This window comes from Pollicipes pollicipes, unplaced genomic scaffold, assembly GCF_011947565.3.
Source record: "Pollicipes pollicipes isolate AB1234 unplaced genomic scaffold, Ppol_2.1 Scaffold_691;HRSCAF=793_pilon_pilon_pilon, whole genome shotgun sequence".
NCBI lineage: Eukaryota > Metazoa > Arthropoda > Thecostraca > Pollicipedomorpha > Pollicipedidae > Pollicipes > Pollicipes pollicipes.
Genome location: NW_023596961.1, coordinates 99,617 through 119,757, shown reverse-complemented (window position 1 = coordinate 119,757; position 20,141 = coordinate 99,617). Strand labels below are relative to the sequence as shown.

Sequence of the window (20,141 nt, the reverse complement as noted above, 5' to 3'; positions counted from 1 at the left end):
CACAGAGAGGGATATTGGTCCTACCCACACACCCAACACAAGCCAAACTGACTTGATATAAGACCTGCTTAAAGAAACGATGCATCAAATGCATCGCTCTGCCCATGCACATGTGCGTTGCATATAGAAGAGGCAACACGACAAAAACTGCGACAGGACATGACAACAGGACAGGACAACAGGACGGGACAACAGGACACGTATGAAAAAGGAGAACTAAGCTGAGCACTGCGAATGGCATTTCCTTCTCTCTCCTTTTCGTGGCTGGTCACGTTTACTGATACTCGAAGTCGGCGGAGCGCACTCCCGGAGATGTGCTCCGCTCCACACAGCCGTGCAGCCGTCCAGTCTGCTCCACACAGCCGTGCAGCCGTCCTGTCCGCTCCACACAGCCGTGCAGCCGTCCTGTCTGCTCCACACAGCCGTGCAGCTGTCCTGTCCGCTCCACACAGCCGTGCAGCCGTCGTGTCCGCTCCACACGCCCGTGCAGCCGTCCTGTCTGCTCCACACAGCCGTGCAGCCGTCCTGTCCGCTCCACACAGCCGTGCAGCCGTCCTGTCCGCTCCACACGCCCGTGCAGCCGTCCTGTCCGCTCCACACGCCCGTGCAGCCGTCCTGTCCGCTCCACACAGCCGTGCAGCCGTCCTGTCCGCTCCACACGCCCGTGCAGCCGTCCTGTCCGCTCCACACGCCCGTGCAGCCGTCCTGTCCGCTCCACACAGCCGTGCAGCCGTCCTGTCCGCTCACAGCCGTGCAGCCGTCCTGTCTGCTCCACACGTGCAGCCGTCCAGTCTGCTCCACACGCCCGTGCATCCGTGTGGAATGGACAGGGCTATACCACTGAACAGCTGAGTCCTTCACCACTCCGTCGGCTTTGACATCCCTTAACCATCCCGTTAACTGAACAGCCGTGTCCTTTGCCATTCCGTTGGCTTCGACTTGCCGGGTGGTGCATTGGGTTCACAACGCGACAATAGCAGTCGTCTGTTCATTTTTGACTAAGGTAATAGTTCACTCGGGTACTTCGACAAGCTCACGTCACCAGACAGCTCTACGCCATTCAAATAAGCTACCTGACGACACTGTTGCACAAGGTTTGCCTATCAGCTGACTGGAGCCGGATCTATCTATGACGATGTATTCCCCATGACCTCACTTCGCCCCTCACCGCTCCTCCTCTTCAGTAGCTGTCACCGGCGGCACGTGACACGGCCAGCGTGTTCTCGACCCCTCCACCACTCCCCCTGCCCACTCTCACCACACCCCACGCTCTGCTGTGAATGTGACTATTTGGCAAGCCTGCTGCGCCGGCCAGGAAAGATATAACCAAATGCATGCGCTCGTTTACGGGGGGTATCAGGTGGTAAGGGTGTAAAAGATGAGATGCGTACACGACAACAAAGCCAGCTGACAACGAGGCAGTTTGACCCGATGTGCAAGCATCACAGCCAGTCCCGACCCGTCGGGGCGCACAAGGCACTGAGCTCAGACGACCGGGCCGAGTGACCGGGCGCGCTGCAGCAGCCTCGGCGGGGGGCGGGGGGGGGGGGGGAGGGAGACCGAGCGGCCAGCAGCCAGCCGGGCGGGAGCCGTCAACTAGCCGGGCGGGACCGTCAGCCAGCCGGGCGAGGAACAGTCAACCAGCCGGCGGCGGACAGTCAGGCAGGCGGGAAGCAGTCAGTCAGCCAGGCGGCGGACAGTCAGGCGGGCGGGGAGCAGTCGGCCAGCCGGGCAGCGGACAGTCAGGCGGGCGGGGAGCAGTCAGTCAGCCAGGCGGCGGACAGTCAGGCGGGCGGGGAACAGCCAGTCAGGCGGGCGGGGAACAGCCAGTCAGGCGGGTGGGGAACAGTGAGCAGGCGGGTGCGGTCGGCCGGGGGCGGGGCAGGCTGCAGCAGAGCCGGACCGCAGGGTGGTCGCCGGCCATCCGGTCGCCAAGGGCCGATCAACGCGCCGATGGTATTCCGAACGGGGAGCGGAACAGCGCCGCCGGCCGGGCCGCCACCGTTTACGAGCCATTGTGGACTGCCGACTCGCCGGCCGCCGGCGGAGCGACCCAACAGCACCGATGACCGGGGACCAGGGACCGGGCGGACGGGGCCTGCAGACCGGGGACCGGACGGGCGGGGACCGAGGACCGCAGACCTGGAGACCGAGCGAGCGGTGACCGTGGACCAGGAGACCGAGCGGAAGGGGCATGCAGACCGGGGACCGGACGGACGGGGACCGAGGACCGCGGACCGGGAGACCGAGCGAGCGGGGACCAAGGACCAGGGGGCCAAGTGGACGAAGTCTCCAGTCCTCGTCCGCAGGCCGAGGACCGAGCGGACGAGGACTGGAGACCAGGAGACCGAGCGAGCGGGGACCGAGGACCAGGAGACCGAGCGGGCGGGGACCGAGCAGACGGGGACCGCAGACCGGGGACCGAGCGGACGGGACAGCGGACCGGGGACCGCAGACCGAGAATCGAGCGGGCGGGGACCGAGCGGATGAGGACTGCAGAACGGGGACCGGGCGGATGAGGACCGCAGACCGGGGGTGGCAGACAGGGAGACCGAGCGGACGGGAACTGCAGGCTGGGGGCCGAGCGGGCGGGGACGGCAGACCGGGGACCAAGCTGGCGGGGACCGAGGACTGCGGACGAGGAGACCGAGCGGGCGGGGACCGTGGACCGAGGACCGCAGACCAGGAGACAGAGCGGGCGGGGACCGCGGACCGGGGACCGAGCGCACGGGGACCGAGGACCGCAGACCGGGAGACCGAGCGGACGAGGACAGCAGACCGGGGACCGAGCCGACGGGGACCGCAGACCGAGGACCTAGCGGACGAAGACAGCAGACCGGGGACCGAGCGGACGGGGACCGGGGACCGCAGACCAGGACAACGCAGACAGACAATGACCGTCGGTGGAAGAGCAGCGGCCAGCGACTGCTGCAAACAACGCACCGGACAAGCCATCCTAGTTCACAGGCCGGGCCCCTGCCGTCTACGGCGAGGCGGCCGGTACCGTCTGTAGCGCCGGTCAGCACCCTCCAGCGCCCGCGGTGTGCCCCCCGGACAGGCACCGGCCAGGCCGGCGCCGCCACCCCTTCGCGGCTCCCCTTACGTCGCGTGATTAACAATTCTGATAGCTTAATAAGAGCGGCCGGGGCGCACGATCTCATTTGCGGGGGCTCCATAGCGCGCGCGGCCGCCTGATGACCTAATTGGGCGCTCTCGCGGCGTAATTGGCGCGCCAAACGGGGCGCCGACAGCGGCCATTACATCCAGACACTGTATAATTTCGCCGCTGTATCATGCCCGCGACAAATTGAGAAAAACGCGGCTCCGATGCCGGCTGGGCATAAGCCCCGGTCTGGGTCGGCGGCGCCAGGGCCGGCCCGGACAGCCACCCCAGCCAACTAGCCCTGATGCTGCTGCCGGACAGCAGTCCCGGTCTGGGCGGGACCGGACAGCCACTCCAGCCAACTAGTCCTGATGCTGCTGACGGACAGCAGCCCCGATCTGGGCGGGACCGGACAGCCGCTCCAGACAACTAGCCCTGATGCTGTTGCCGGACAGCAGCCCCGGTCTGGGCGGGACCGGACAGCCGTTCCAGCTAATTAGCCCTGACGCTGCAGCTGGACAGCAGCCCCGGTCTGGGCGGGACCGGACAGCCGCTCCAGCTAATTAGCCCTGATGCTGCTGCCGGACAGCAGCCCGGGTCTGGGCGGGACCGGACAGCCACCCCACCCAACTAGCCCTGATGCTGCTGCCGGACAGCAGCCCCGGCCTGGGCCGGCGGCGCCAGGGCCAGCCTGGACAGCCGTTCCAGCCAGCTAGCCCTGATGCCGCCGCTGGCGCGCATTTGCCTTAATGTGGGGGGTGAGGACACACCTCAGCCATTGTCAAAAGAACTGCAGGCCGAGCAGCTGCGTCACTGAATGCGTACGAGTCATGCGTGGACATCCGATCCTGCAGACCAGTCCATTCGTCCACTACGGCGAAGCTGAAGAACGCTCTTCCTACCGCAAAGCCCAGTATGGATGCTGGATACGTTCTCTCTATACTTATTTGATATAAATGTAGCCTTGTCTTCCCAAGGCTGTTCATTACAAGTTCTCTACCTGGATAGTAATGTGGCAATGAGACGGAAACGGCAGCAGATAGCGCATCAGAAATGAGGACCATTAACATGCCTTTTCACTGTAAAAACACATGTCAAACATTACCGTACCGTACTGTACCGTGGACACCTTTCACAAATTCGAATCTAGTCATTCAGGCGCGGCAGTAGATTTTCATTAATTATTCGTTGTGCGTCTATGACCGCTGGTTGGCAGCTATCGCACATTCACTTCGTCATTTCGCACATGCCTGCAAACATTTGTTCCGAAGGTCATGCGCACCTGACCAGAAAATGATCCGACATGACTGTAAAGTTTGCTGGATCGTGAACGTTCACTATTGAAATCTTTAGTTTCTAGCGTTCTTAATCCTTCTTTTTCACTTCCTGTTTTTCAGACATACGCCGAGAGCGAGACCCGGACGCATCGCCGGCAAGCGGCGGCGCTGCCCTGAGCCGTGCGTCTCTGGGGACCTTGTCAACGGCACGGGGCGCACGGCTCAGGCACAGCACGCACGCACGCACGCACGCACGCACTCACGCACGCACGCACGCACGCACATACACACACGCACACACCCACCCACACACCCACACCCACACACCCACACCAACACACACACACCAACACACACCACCACACACACACACACACACACACACACACACACACACACCACCACACACACACACACACACACACACACCACCCAACGCGCGCGCGCGCGCATGCACACGTACGCACGCACGCACGCACGCACGCACGCACGCACGCGCGCACACCCACACCCACACCCACCCACACCCACACCCACACCACACCCCCACCCACACCCACACCCACACCCACACCACACCCACACCCACACCCACACCCACACCCACACCCACACCCACACCCACCACACACCCACACCCACACCCACACCCACACCACACCCACACCACACCCACACCCACACCCACACCCCACACCCACACCCACACCCACCCCACACCACACCACACCCCACACACACCCACACCCACACCCACCACCCACACCCACACCCACCACCCACACCCACACCCACACCACACCCACACCCACACCCACACCCACACCCACACCCACACCCACACCCCACACCCACACCCACACCCACACCCACACCCACACCCACACCCACACCCACACCCCCACACCCACACCCACACCCACACCCACACCCACACCCACACCCACACCCACACCCACACCCACACCCACACCCACACCCACACCCCACACCCCACACCCACACCCACACCCACACCCACACCCACACCCACACCCACACCCACACCCACACCCACACCCACACCCACACCCACACCCACACCCACACCCACACCCACACCCACACCCACACCCACACCCCACACCCACACCCACACCCACACCCACACCCACACCCACACCCACACCCCCACCCACACCCACACCCACACCCACACCCACACCCACACCCACACCCACACCCACACCCACACCCACACCCACACCCACACCCACACCCCACACCCACACCCACACCCACACCCACACCCACACCCACACCCACACGCCACGCCCACGCCCACGCCACGCCCACGCCCACGCCCACGCCCACGCCCACGCCCACGCCCACGCCCACGCCCACGCCCACGCCCACGCCACGCCACACCCACACACACACACACACACACACACACACACACACACACCGATTGCCGCGCTGTTCATTACCTAATCAGCAGGCACGCCCAGAATGCGGCCGTGACGTGGGCGTGACGTCACGGCCCCGTCGCGAGACGGCGCCGACCGATCGGCGGGTAAACAGCGGATTACACCGCGCACTTACCGCTTTTGTCCTTGTCGGCCAGGTAGGCGTCCATGGCGTCAAAGAACCTGCCGGATGGCGGACGTCGGTTATCGTCGGGCTCGGCGGCCGCCGCTGACGTCCGTGAGCCCGGGGAACGCCCCGCGAGAAGGCCGGGCGCGCCGTCCGGCACCCGGACCTGGACCCGCTCACGCCGTACCAGCGTCAGCACATGAGCCGGGAACACGCCCGATCTGGGAGTAAATCCTTTTTAAGCGTCGCCGTTGGGTATTTTTAAACGTCTGCTAAAAGTGGACGGGCCGTGCATCGTGCATCGTGCATCATCCACGGCGCTGCCATTAAGCCTGGCGACCTTTTCCGGTCACGGTGACCACTCTGACCCATCCACATGTAAGAGCAGTCCTCGTCGCACTGCCCAGCCCCCGTGTCGGAACGGTGCACATCTGTCCAGCCCCCGTGTCTGAAAGGAAAGTCCTCCACCGAGCACCAGCGCCAGAAAGTCCGTACTCCAAGTGTCAGAGAGCCGGCCCGTTATTCAGCACTCGTGTCGGCAAGGTGGCCCCTTGTTTAGCCTGTGTCGCAACGGCTGCTTGCTTCAACGACAGGAAGGGACGTATCGGCTAAACAAAAGCAAATGCCTTTCACGTCAACGCACGTATGGCTACCCAGGTCATCAGAAGTGTTTACTATTCGCCCGAAGGCATACCTCGAAAAACAGCTGCGGGCTGAGAGCGGACAAGTCACAGTATTAGCATGAGCCACCAGGGATCTACGAGCATATCAAACATAGCTTTAAAGAAGACAAAACCGAGGACCTTCACATCGCGTGAAGACAAAAGTAAAACAACCCAGTTTTAAGTTTTAACAGGCATTTCCACGTCGTATTACCAATACAAACAGCAATGCATTTGCCGCTATTCGATAGCAAAATTCCAGGATTGCGAGCTGGATGCTGCTTTGCTCCATTGTCACAGGATAAGCACGCACCTAGATGATGAATCGTTTTCAAGAACAAAACCAATGGTAACTTATTCCAAACGTCATGCTAGATCACTGTACATATGCACACGATTATGATGAATGGGGTTATTGCTACTGGTTCTAGCATGGTGGCTGGGATGAATGCCATCTCCAGCATCACCTTCTTCAAGATTTTCACTGTTAATTTCCCTACGGCATGTGGGCGATAGGTTTCGCAATGACGCCTGAGCTTATTGCCTCATAACAAAACCCGGCTTTACCGCTCAGCGACCGAAGGCGTGCGTCATAGTTTCCAACAGAGGGGCTGGTGTGACGTCACACGCCACCAGAGCCACAGCCGGGGCGCTACGGAATCCCCGCTCACTTCAACAACAGATCACCGTGAGATGTCAACAGAGGGGCTGGTGTGACGTCACAAGCCACCAGAGCCACAGCCGGGCCGCTACGGAATCCCCGCTCACTTCAACAACAGATCACCGTGAGATGTCAACAGAGGGGCTGGTGTGACGTCACAAGCCACCAGAGCCACAGCCGGGCCGCTACGGAATCCCCGCTCACTTCAACAACAGATCACCGTGAGATGTCAACAGAGGGGCTGGTGTGACGTCACAAGCCACCAGAGCCACAGCCGGGGCGCTGCGGAATCCCCGCTCACTTCAACAACAGATCACCGTGAGATGTCAACAGAGGGGCCGGTGTGACGTCACAAGCCACCAGAGCCACAGCCAGGGCGCTACGGAATCCCCGCTCACTTCGACAACAGATCACCGTGAGATGTCAACAGGGGGGCTGGTGTGACGTCACAAGCCCCCAGAGCGACAGCCGGGGCGCTGCGGAATCCCCGCTCACTTCAACAACAGATCACCGTGAGATGTCGACGCTATTTGAGCGCAGCCTCAGCCCTTCCGCGAGATTTTGCAATACACTGCACGGCCGTTTACCGGTTCAAACACTACACAATGCAGAGAGCTGTTGGCAAGCCATAACAATCAGCGGCACACCATGCAAATCATTTTGTTACAGGCGTTACGAATGTTCCGCACGTCCTCCATCCGCCTCGGTCTATACCTGAGGACGGCAGCCTCGCTCCCGCCGTCAGCAGGAAGGACCGACAGTGAAGCGGCAGGTCACGCACACCGCACCGGTGGTAATCCTCGTGCATGGAATTTCCGCCACTTTGTGCAAGTCACCGGCACGAGCACATGAATGGGCTGGGCCACGGACTCTGCACTCGCCGGACGGGGCAGCCTCCAGGGCCCCGCCGAATCTGTCAGCAACGACTTCTCGCGGACTCAAGGCATGATCTTGAACTGTACAATGGCTAACTTCAACATCCTTTCAGCATCAGTGAAAAGCTGTAGTGCCTATGATGGCGACCGGGAGTACCCCGGTATCCGGCCTTTCCGGTCTGCCTCTGCCTCTGCCTCTGCCTCTGCCTCTGCCTCTGCCTCTGTCCCTGCCTGTGCCTCTGGACTCCGTCGTGCTTACTTTTCAAAGCAGCAAAAGCTCCTTCTCCCAACAAGGTGAGAGCAACACCCGTCCGCCGGGGCTTTACCAGCACTATCTTAGATGAACAACACCCCAAAGTTGAACACAAGGCAAATGGAGGCTGTCACCACATCAGCAGATCCTCCGCGAAGTTGAATACCAGGACAACTATCAGTCCTATCCTGTCCGCACAGCTTTATTGTTCACTGCACCTCGAAATAAACATTAAAAAAAACAGCTTATCAAGCCGGGTATCCAGCTTTCGGACCTGCCCGCTATCTCCGACCTAATTTACCTCTCTGTATGTCAGGGTCACGTCAAATGGGCGCCCCTGTGATCTATTCACGCCTCATTCCGGAGCGCGTGCCACGCAGGCGCCTCGGGCGTCGGTCGCCCCGCCCTGGGCCGGCAGGGCGTCTACGCACGTGGCGGCCGGGAGCACAATACTCACCGGCCGCATTCCGGCGCGCGACACCAGGGCATTTTCCGCCGACGGCGCGCCGCGCCGACTGAAGTCGTCCGGCGCGGCGCGTCAGCCGCCACAGAACGCAGCATGAGCGATGAGGCTCTCACGCAAGACGGACGACGCTCTTACGGCCGGCAGGGCGGCTTGCACAAGCGGCGCGGGCGGGTAGCGACACGGAGCCGGCAGCGGGCGGGCGGGCGAGCGGGGCGATCGGCGGCTGTTCGGGTTAGGCCATCGGGTTCGCGGCGGCGCGGCGGCGCGGCGGCGCGGCGGCGCGCCGGGCGGCGGCCAGGCGGTGGCCGGGCGGTGGCCGACCGATCGCCGCACGTCCCGCCGCTAAATGGATGGGGATTAGAGGCGGCGCCGACGGTCGGCTGCGCTGCCGGGCCGACCGATCGGGGCGGCGGAGCGGCCACGGTTCTGCACCGCGCGGGGGCGTGCACACGCCGCCGCCGCCGCCTCCCTGGCCGGCGGCCTGCCTGACCGCAGCGCGCTGGTCGGGCCGACGGTCGGCACGTGATGCTACAAAGCGGCCGGTGACCACCGTGTGGTCAGCATACACACCGCCCGTCGTCGTCGTTACACCGCAGCCGGTGGTCGGCACGCGTCATCATTACGCCGCAGCTGGTGGTCAACGAGTGTCCGGACGGGCACGCGCGACCGCCAAACGCTTACGATGACCGCCGACCGCTGAAGGCGACCGAGACCGCTGAAGGCGACCGAAGACCGCTGACGGCGACCGAGGCCGCTGAAGGCACGTGCCGATGTCGCACCGCGGTCCGTGTTGTTACGACGCGGCTCGTGTTCGACGCGTGTCGTTACACGGCGCTCCGCGGTCGGCACGTGTCCCCGTCACAGCGCAAACCGTGGTAGATACGCGGAATCGCCACAGGCCGTGGCCAGCACGAGGTCTCGTGACGCTGCGGCGGGCGAGCGGCCGCCCCGCCCGTGCAGCGGCGCGGGGCGGCGGCGGCGGTGGCGGCCGGCCTGGCGCCGCGTTCGACACCGAGCGACGCGCCCAGAAGCCCGGCCGTGCACCGGCACTGGGGGGATGCAGGGTTCAGCGCACCCGTCGACGGGCCGCGCGGCTAATCAGAACACCGGACACCGGTCCCGTCTGGATTGCACCGAGCCAACCACCTGGAAAGTGTCGACTTGCAGCGGTCTTAAACAGCCTGCAGCCCATGCACGCCGATGTGCTTAGATAGCGGCCGAGTGATTAATCACCGCGCCGGCGAAATGTGCCAGAACGGCGAAAGAAATGCCAAAAATGCACAGCTATTGGCACCTTCAGCTCCCGTAGCCGTCTCGGGCCTATCTGACCGGACACATTCCTGAGGTTGACTAAGCACCTTACTGGCTGGCCAAGGCTCCCAGTCGAGTAAAAAGGCACTCGGCGCCTTATCGGGTGTATTTGTCAGGCATTCTTCGCCCGAACTATCCAGACACTACGAAAGGCGACCGATGATGCCGTTCAGTCCGGGAAGAACGTGTCGGCTTTCCCTGCACGGTCGTTTGCTCCGGATCCTCGGGCCAGGTTCTGCGAACCTCCCGGACCAGACGTGCCACCGGTGTGGCGGGCACGCGTGGGTGCCGTTAGCCCGTCCGGCTAGGAGTGCACCGCGCCGCAGCTCATCGGTTGAGCGCGACACGCCGACGTCGCGTGCCGGACATTAGTGAGTGATGAGGAGATCAGCAGACACGGCGAACACGCCATGGCGCCAGGCTGGTGCGGACTCCGGCGCGAGCAACGGCGTCGCGCGCGCGGCGGCAGGACAGCCGAGAGCAGTGCCGGCAGGGCGGCACGAGACGACTGGCGGCGTGGCAAGCGACGACATGACGCTGGACAGGATGGGGATGGTCACATGACATTGCGGGTGACGTCACCGCACAGACCCAGACCGTGGCCCTTCCGCTCCCAGACGCTGCGTACAGCTACAAGCAGCCTCGCGCCAGTGGCTACGACGCCGCCGTAACACCGTAAACGCCTCCCCATCACCCCTACCCCGCCGGGGACCTGGTTACCACGACGGACAGGGAGAAGACCAAGCGGCGGGCACAGCGGCGCCGCGGCGGTGCAGCGGTCGGCGCCACGCGGCCCGACCGCGGCAGGTCGACAACACCGTGCATCGAGCCACGGCGACCGCCGGACCTGACCTGACCTGACCTGGGAGGGTGTCTACCAGCCGGGCCGGACCTGACACAGCCTGACCTGACCTGGGAGGGTGCCCACCAGCCGGGCCGGACCTGACGCAGCCTGACCTGACTTGGGAGGGTGCCCACCAGCGTGCCTGACTGGGTACGGTGACCCGATCCGGATCTGAGCTGCAGTAGATGGACCGCCGGCCGGGGATGGACGCCGCATGGTGGCCAGATCCGACCAGAGTGGTTAAGAGGGCTTTATCGTCGCCACGGTTAGGATTACCCCGTTTTCGTCGTGGTTAGAGTACCTTTGCATGGTGATGGGTTTACGCCGCCACTACCCAAAAACGTCATCGTTGAAATCTTCTTCTGTTTCGGACTTTCCGCGTTATACTTTAACTAGCTCCTAGCAGAGCAAACCACCAACATGGAATAATGAAACACAAAACACGTCCGTACGCTGCTGCATTACTACTTAACATTTACAACGAACCAGATTACAAATACAGCAAGCGGTGCCAACGTGATGCCGGCCTCCGACCTGACCAAAATCTGATGCGCTACGGCCTGACTGAGGTGTAATGAACTGGAGCCAGAAATATAAAATGGACCGTCCTCACTCACACGCGCTTTACCGCACATATTAAATACTCACTGTCATAACAACTCACAAAACAAACATACTACGCGAAAAGTACAATATGTTATATGAAACGTAACACACATATACATATTCACACACATTTATATCAATAAAATATATAAAGAAGGACGGAAAATTACGTGAAAACAATAGTTAACAGCCGGTGCTTGACATCAGAGTGGCACCTGTGCCTGTCTGGGCAGAGCCCGGCGCCGTCCGCCTGCCAACCGGGAGCTGACGGGCCGCGCAGAACTCAGCGCTAAGACGACCCTAATTAAAGAGGAACCCGAGTCGCGCCCGCCAGCCGGCCCCCGTGAAAATACGCGTAAAATACCGTGTAAGAATGCAGTCGCGCCGAGGCTAAGCTATTCATACTGTGCGAGGCGCTATTAATTGGTCGTTTGGCGCGATGCGGCCGGACGTGCCGGCTGCCGGCGGCCGGCGGCCGGCGGGCGGCGGGCGGCGGGCGCGTGCGTGCGCCCGGCGCTGGCGGGCGCGCGTGCATGCCTCCGTCGGCCCACTCACCGTCGCATCACCGGGCCTCTGGGGATCACGTGACCTTCTGTGGCGATCTTGCCGTGACGTACGCCGCGGCTCTCGAACTCCTGGCGGTGGCGCAGAGACAGGCGTTAGAGCGCGGCGTCTCATCAGAGGTAGCCTGAGTTCACCGCTGGCGAAGTCTCCGGCGTGGACAGGGCACGCCTTGTCGTCTCGCGCGGCGACGGGCCCGCCGGCCACGCGCCGTCTCTTATGCTGGACACGGGAGCTGGCAGCGGGTGCGGGGTGGGAGCGAGCGCGAGAGCGGCCGACGGTGGGGTGCCGCCGTGGTCGGGGGGCATGACCAGCTCCTCGAGACGGAGGCCTGAAGCGGTCGGGCGTCGGCTGGCTCGGTTAGCACGACTCACCTGAGCATAGCGACCAAGGAGCGGTAGCTCGAGTGGACAACTGAGGATAGCGACCAAGGAGCGGTAGCTCGAGCGGACATTTGGTAGAAGGACGTGTAAACATACAAAAGCGTATGTTTGCACGCTGGTTTTGTTCGGAAGCCACCGGTAGCCTGGATCCCGAGCATGTCCAGCACACGGCCGCCAGAGATGGTTCCTGAGCCCTGAGCTCGGTCATACGGTATCGGTTTAAAGCTATTGAGAGGCATACATTGCCTCAACCGCACATGACATGCCTGTCACATGACTCACACTACGCGGCATACTTTGACGACAGTGTAATGCTCGTGACGGCTCCCCGCCAATATATGACGTCATTCGTGAAACCGTGCAAGACTGGTCACGTGGTTCGAGTTCGAACTTCCCGCAAGATGTCTGTCCTTGTACTGGGTATAAGCAAGGAACACCACACAGCTGACATGACCAACCAGTTGCAATATCAGTGGCACATCAAGCCATATGAAAGGGTCTCATCGAGTGACATCATCCGTACTGATCTTACAGCTATTCGCATATGGTTATTGACGCGCTCCAGCAGGCTGTAAGAACGTCTTACTACATTCGTCAATTAGCACGAAGCACATTTGTTGGTGCAATATAGTGATTAGACCATACTAATTGGTCCGATAGGATCTATCCCCGCATCATATTTAGCAAAAGCTTACCGAACGTGACACGATACGATCAGTATGACATCAAGCTAACAGCTTATCACACCTTTCTGATGCACCAAATAAGAGATTTCTTGCGAAGTCCGCTGCAAGGCTCCCTGAACAGAGCCAATCTCGCCAGAGGGCACGCTGACATGTTCTGATTGTGACCGCTTGTATGCCTGTTTCTTTAACTGTGACGTCAAAACTTACGCGGCTATTAGACGAATGTTAGACGGAGAGTGGCTACGTGAAGACAAGCTAGACCAGGCCTATCGATTGGTATTCGAAATTCTCACATTTGGCGATTAGCTCCAGTGAAAAGGTGAGACAGGTGACGCCGAAGAAGGCCCCACGCGGGCGGCCACACGCACAGAGAGACCGCGTTAAAAGCTGGACCGACGGACGGAACGCAGTCAGTCAGTGACGGGAGCAGCGGTGCACGCTCGCACATCACATCGGACGCGCGGCAGTCCGGACATGCCGATGTGCGCTATCACATCGGGCGGCAAGGGCAAGTGGCTGAAGTCGATAAGACCGAAGGGCGTGTGACAAGTGGTCCAAAGACCTGATGCGACCGGCAGCGACGGCGGCAAAAGCCGGCTCGGCGGCCTCGTGCCCAGGCTCGCTGGACACGCGTCACCGGCAGGGACCGGCCGATCCCCGCGGTGGACCGTGCGCAACCTCCTGCCCGTTGCGCAGAGAACGACTCCCTGTAAAAAAATACACGCACTCGACCCAGTGCGACACCGTGTCAGCCATCCCTCACCGCAGCCCCCGAAAAAATCGGCCGTCACTTCACCTGTCAATGCACTTTCGCCGCCCGGCCGTCGGCGGCCGGTGCAACGGCGCGCGGCGGCTAACGAGCCGAGGCGCGCTCACACCTCGCGGCGCAGCCGATCCTATCGGCCGATGACACTCGATGGCTGGCTAAGCTGGCCGTAATGGAGGCGCGGCCGCCGTGCCGCCCGGCGCTGATTGATGGCTCGGTGCGGCCCTAGCGAGCCCGACCGGTCAGCGCCAGCCGCCCGCTATCCGGCCATCGGCGCATTTGTCATCTGTCCAATATGTCGGCCCACGCCAGCGTGATGGCCCAATTAGGGCCGGCGGCGCTGACGGCGGCCCCAGGTCGTGATGGCCCAATTAGGGCCGGCGGCGCTGACGGCGGCCCCAGGTCGACGGCGGACCCGCCCAGTTGGGCGGTAGATTTGCTCCAGGTCCCGGCCAGCTGGGCGGCAGGTTCGCTCGAGGACTCGCCCAGCTGGTTGGCAGGTCCGCTCGAGGTCCCGGCCAGGTGGAAGGGCGGCTCTGGGACACCGTCGGCTCTGGGGTCCGGCCGTCTGAGCGCCAGGTCCACTCTGAGGCTTACAGGTGGGGGGGGGGGGGGCTCTGGGCCGGTCAGCTGAGCTAGAGGTCAGCTCTCGCTCCGGCTGTCTCTCGGCATCTCTCTCAGTGCGGGTCATCGTCGTCAGTGCGGGTCATCCCAGCCCCAGTCATTTCTCTCATCCCCGGCCGTGCCTCTCGGTCCCGGCCACCTCTCCCTCGCCGGGTCACCTCTCAGGGACCCTGCCCCGCCCCGGTCACCTCTCGGCCGCCCGGCCGGCTCCAGGTCGAGTCAACAGAGGGCGGGCCGAGTGTGGGACTCCCCCGGCGCGACCGCCATCGATCACGAGTGCAGGCCGACCGCCGCCGCTCTCTCAGTTGACTCGGGCGGCAGTGGCGCCGCCGAGGCGGGCCGCGCCCGGCCGCGGAGCCGCGTCGGCCGTGCGCCGTCATTGGACTGGGGCCGCGCCGGCCGTGCGCCGTCATCGGACCGGCGCCGCGGCCGCCGCTCGACAAACTCGGTCCGGGCTCGCCGTGCAGTCGGAGGCCCGCTGCCCGCCAGAGCACACAACTGGCGGCAGACGGTCGTACCGGCCGACCATACGACAGAGCACACAACTGGCGGGCGGACGGTCGCACCGGCCGACCATACGACACCGTGGCGGCGCCCACGGTGGGCTGGCGTTGCATTGGCGTGAGCCTCCGTGAGTCGCCTTGATTAGGAAATCTAGACAGTGGCCATTAAATCCGCGAGGCATGAGATGATAATAATAACACTATCACTAAACCACAATATGGATCATGTATATAAAGACGAGGTATATAAAAACTTACATCGAAACCGCTAGCTCCGATAAGAAGAGTAATTAACCGCATCTCTTGAACGAGAAGTAGTAGTGGCAAGGAAATAGAACGGTGAAATTGTCGTAATATTTTAGACTGATAAGTTTTTCCTTCATGCTCTGAAGTAATCATGAATGTGAGCCTGCTGTCTTTATGTTGGAAACAAATCGAAATCTAAAACAGTCCACAAAATTACGTGACATTCTACGTAGTGAAACATGCAATAAGTCATGATGGAAATTTTTTGGCGCGTACCCAGCGCGGCCCAAAGGACAAATATGTCCAAAACACTTAGCGCAGTCAGAGCCGAACACCCCGAGCCTCAACCTTGCACTATCGTAAAAAATCGAACAGCATTTCAAGCCCGGTTCCACAGACTTGCTCCATGTAACTGAAGCGCCACATCGCCATACGAGCCGGCAGCGCCACACCTGCAGGGCGCAGTCGCGGCTGCAGGCACACCTGCGCGCGCGAGCCCACAGCTCGTGCGCGCGCTGGAACATGGGACATGGCTGCGCATGGCACAGCTGACGGCGACGCCGGTGAGCCAACCAGCACCGCCTCGGCGGCTGATTACACTAATTTCTCGATACAGCTGAGGACAAAGAGAAGCTTAAAGGTAAGCTGAAGCATAGCTTGGAGAGCTCGCAATGCAGCTACGCATTTATCATCAAAATATCACTTCTAGACCGCAATAAATATGAAACGGTTCATTACTAAGAATACATCCTCTTCAAATGGTTGCATTCTTAGTGGCTTAGTGGTAATAAAGCAGGAAGGCAGATGCAGCTAACGGTACATATAGTGAAAAGCTCATTTTTGATACCGTGTTTATATTGCATGTGTGGGTTAACTGCTGCATGCAATCGGAGGGTCACGCACGCTCCAGGAATGGGAGTCCTCACACAACGGTGTGTTCGGGCGCTTTCAGTTGTGATCTGCAGCCCCATCGGGTGCGCGTGTTGCAGTCATTGGCAATTTGTCTCGGTTTGGCGAGGCTCAAACCTTTTGCAATGATATTAGCTTTTCATGTTCAACTATGGATGATACCTCTCAAGTGGAAAACATCCTCCACGTTTGCATAACGCCTATCCTGAAAAGGTTGTCGCCAGGCGTAACGAGACAGTATGCCCATAACAATACACGCAGTGAGTCAATCCTGTGACAAGCAGCCGTCGCCTCACAGCCAGCTCCTCTGACCTGACATTACTGACAGGGGCAGATGGTGCGTATCACCGGCTCCGTGGTGCCTCCCGCGTGCAGGCTCGCGCCCGCTCAAGCCATGGCCCACGGCACCGCTTGAACCACGTCACGGGCTAACATGCGGCGCTACGTATGTGTGGCGGCCGAAACTGGACCGGAATGTGCATTATCGACATTATGTTCATAATGATTAGCGTGGCGACTTAACTGACATGGTACGTCACGCAAGGTCGGAAAACTGCAACGTTAGACGTCAAAAAAGTAAAATGGCGCAAAGGACCTTGAGGATGCAAGCATAACCTTCAAACAACGAGAAACGCTAAGTCACTCGTAAACTGGCGGCTCATCTGTTTTTAAGAGACGGGGAGGACCATAGGTAGCGTACAATATGACAAACTCATTGCAGCGTAAAGCAAAGTGCACACCATAACACAGAGATGATGAGGATCGCCCAACACACCGAGCCAGCCGGCGGAGCGTTCCCAGTCCGCCACGGTTGATCGGCATGTCTTCATATCGCGTGACAAGTCGGAAATGGCAGGCTTTTCCATTGAACCTCGATCCCTACACATGCAAACAGCAAAGAATATCGCTGATCTCCGATGAGTTAGGATGAAGTCAGGGTGACCTTAGCAATGTGTTTGAGTCCATGGACACTGGAGGATTAATGAGTACCAAGCAAACTAAAAACTACGAACAAGGCTATGAGTTCAGTGCCTATGACGTCGCTTGCCAATGACCTTGTGTCAATATGACCTAGCACGACCTGGGAAACCCATCTGATACGACATGGTCTTGACGTTCCGTTGAGGACACTACATGTCTCAAGCTGCTGATGCAATTTGCCTCGAATTTCTGTCAGAAAACCTACGACGGAAGGGAAAACTCCCAGATTAAGTCCGGGCTAATCGGCCGTAGCTTACCGAGGGATCGTAGTACCTCGTGGTAAACGTCAGATCTATGATGAAATCCAGGTTCGGAATGTCAGCTACTGCATCTTCGGGGGAAAACCTGCGTCAAAAGGGCCGAACGACATCAGTGAAATGCACAGCTTTGGCGAAATTGCTGCTGTTTCGGCAGACGTCTACAGCGCTCATCGGCTCTAGTTAGAAGCGTATAAGACGACGGCCCGCCCGCAGCCGGTGAGGTGCGGATCAGATGGGAAATTCCCGTTTGAAATGCATTGTGCAGGACAGAGGAAGCCAAACATAGCGTAATCATGCCAGACTAATTCAACTCCACGATATGCACGTCGGGGCGTTTAACCGGGATAATAGAGGCAATGTGTAGGCCTAATTTGACACGCGAGAACTTATGGGACCACACAGACAAATAAATAGTACAAAGCACGAGACGTGTCGACCATAACTCACCAGTCCTTCTTCATGACCTTGCTTAGGAGAACCTGCAACCCAAAAACGGCACTGTTAGCATTCGTACGTGGGCAAGGCATCCATCTAATGCATTTTCCGTATACTTCTCACGGCACCGGCTCATCCGGCTTGGACGCCCACCCAGCCCATAAATAGTGGGAAACGTGATATTTGCTGAACCCCCCAGATCGTGGCGGCCGCTGCAGCCGCGGCGGCGGCCCAGGGGCGGCACCCTCCAATCCGATAAAATATCGCGCAGATACGGCCGGCCTTTAAATGGGGCTCCTGCTCCCAGCTCCCTCCGGCTGACCTCGGGCCACTAACGGTGCCCGCGTACGCCAAATACGGGGAGGCGAGGCAGGTCACGCCGGCGACGAGTGTGCGCCATCCGGCGTTCCCGCGTCCGGGGCTGCTGGCGGCGGCGCTCGGCTCCCACCGGCCGGTGGTCGCCCCCGAGCGGACACCATCCGGCCTGGGCACCACCGCTGGCGGGGCGGCGGCGGCGCCGGGAGGCAGCCAGGGGCCGCCCGCTCCCCGCCGGGCCGGCCAAGCGCACCGCTGTTTGTGTGCGCTGCGCCATCCCGAGGCCCGGAGGACCTCGGCGCCGGTCGAGGGCATAGGAAACCCATGGCGAGCGCGGTGTCGCATGTCACTGAGATGGAGTGCGCAGCCCACGCGGACAGCGTGCCGCCATGTCCTGAGCTGGCTGGCACGTGCGTCGCACAGCTGACACAAGCTGGGACGGCGCCCAGCCAGAGCCGTGCGCAAAACGCGGCGTCTCCGCGCGCCGCCGCCGGACAGCCCGCGGCTCGGTGCAGGGCAAAGGCGGAGGTCGCATTAGCCGCACGTGCTGACTCGGCCCGGCCACTCCCCGGGTCATGGGCGTACAATGCCGTGCTGTGTCACACCGGTCGCGGCGGGGACGGCCGCTCAACGCGACGTGGGAGGGAATGGGCTGGGGAATACCCAGCGTGACGAGTGTTCGCGTGCTCCAGCGGCCGACACACAAGCCGAGTGCGCGGCTTCCTCCCACGGACCCGTCCGCAGGCAAACCGGGCTCGATTACACAGCTCGATGACGGAACGTCGGTCCGCCCTTGGCCGATACCCGGCCGACTCAAGGTCGTGGCTTCTCCAGCCCAGCGGGCCTATTCCAGAGGGCGGTTCGACGCCGGCCGCGGCGCGGCGGCCATCACTCGACGAGCCCGGACGGTGCCGACGGTCGCTGTGCAGCGCGCGGGGCGGCGCCGGTCGGCCCGTGCGCCGCCGGCGGCGCACAGTCGGAGCATGACTGGCGGCCGCCGCGAACAGCGCCGGTTGGCACACGCGCCGCAGACGAGACGACCCGCTCGACCGCGACGCTGCGACACGGGCGCGGACGGCGCCGCTGGCAGCGGCACGCGACGCGTCGCCGCGGCGGCGGCGACCGCCCGGACCGGGCGTCTCATCTTCATATTAACGAGCCGGGCGGCGCTGCCGCTGCCATCTGGAGGCGCCGAGGGCGGGCGGGCGGCGCTGCAGCGCGGGCGGGTCCGGCGCCGGCCAGCGCGGCGACGCCCCGGCCGACGGCCACCCGCCGTCGCCGCCGCCGCGCGGGTCTGACCCACATCCGCGACGCGGCGGCACGGCGGTGGGCGACGTCGTGCGTGCGTGCGAGCCGGCGCTGCGCTGCGCGCACGCACCGGCGCCGTCACCGACGGTCGGCGCTGTTTGCTCTGGCACCGGGCAGCCTTGGCGGCGCGGATGGTGCGCCAAACCAGCTGAATCACGGCCGAGCAAAATGCAAATATGAGAGAATCTGCTGGCGGCGCGGCGTGGCGCCGGCGGCCCGCCCACGCCGCGCTGTCGCCGCCGCCGCCCGACACGAGCGGCGGCGCCGGGCCCGGGCCGTGCCGGCGGGGCGACGGGCCCGGGCACGGGTCGAGCCAGGCCGCGGCCGTGCCGTGACTAAAGGCCATCCCGACGGCGGCGCGAGCCCGACACGAGCCGACCGCCGGCCAGGGCGCGGCGGCAGTGGCGGCGCGGCACGACAGCCGCCTGGGCGGTCCCGGCGCCGCCAGGCCTTGAGTGCCGCTCTTCAGCCCCCGCTCGCCCTCGTGTCCGCCCCACATCCTCTCGCGCGCGCGCTGGCTGGCTGCGAGGC

The 20,141-nt window shown here is 62.0% G+C and overlaps 1 protein-coding gene across 1 annotated transcript in view; it reads right to left on the bottom strand.

Moving 5' to 3' along the window:
• LOC119108860 (RNA/RNP complex-1-interacting phosphatase) overlaps positions 1-20,141 on the bottom strand; it is a 55,341-nt gene that overhangs the window by 3,494 nt on the left and 31,706 nt on the right. Inside the window, exons 4-7 of the mRNA XM_037232402.1 lie at positions 18,000-18,031; positions 17,550-17,637; positions 12,189-12,268; positions 5,965-6,011 (exon numbers count right to left, since the gene is read on the bottom strand). Of these exons, the coding sequence (XP_037088297.1) occupies positions 5,965-6,011; positions 12,189-12,268; positions 17,550-17,637; positions 18,000-18,031 (247 nt within the window). The remainder of the gene's footprint in view (positions 1-5,964; positions 6,012-12,188; positions 12,269-17,549; positions 17,638-17,999; positions 18,032-20,141) is intronic.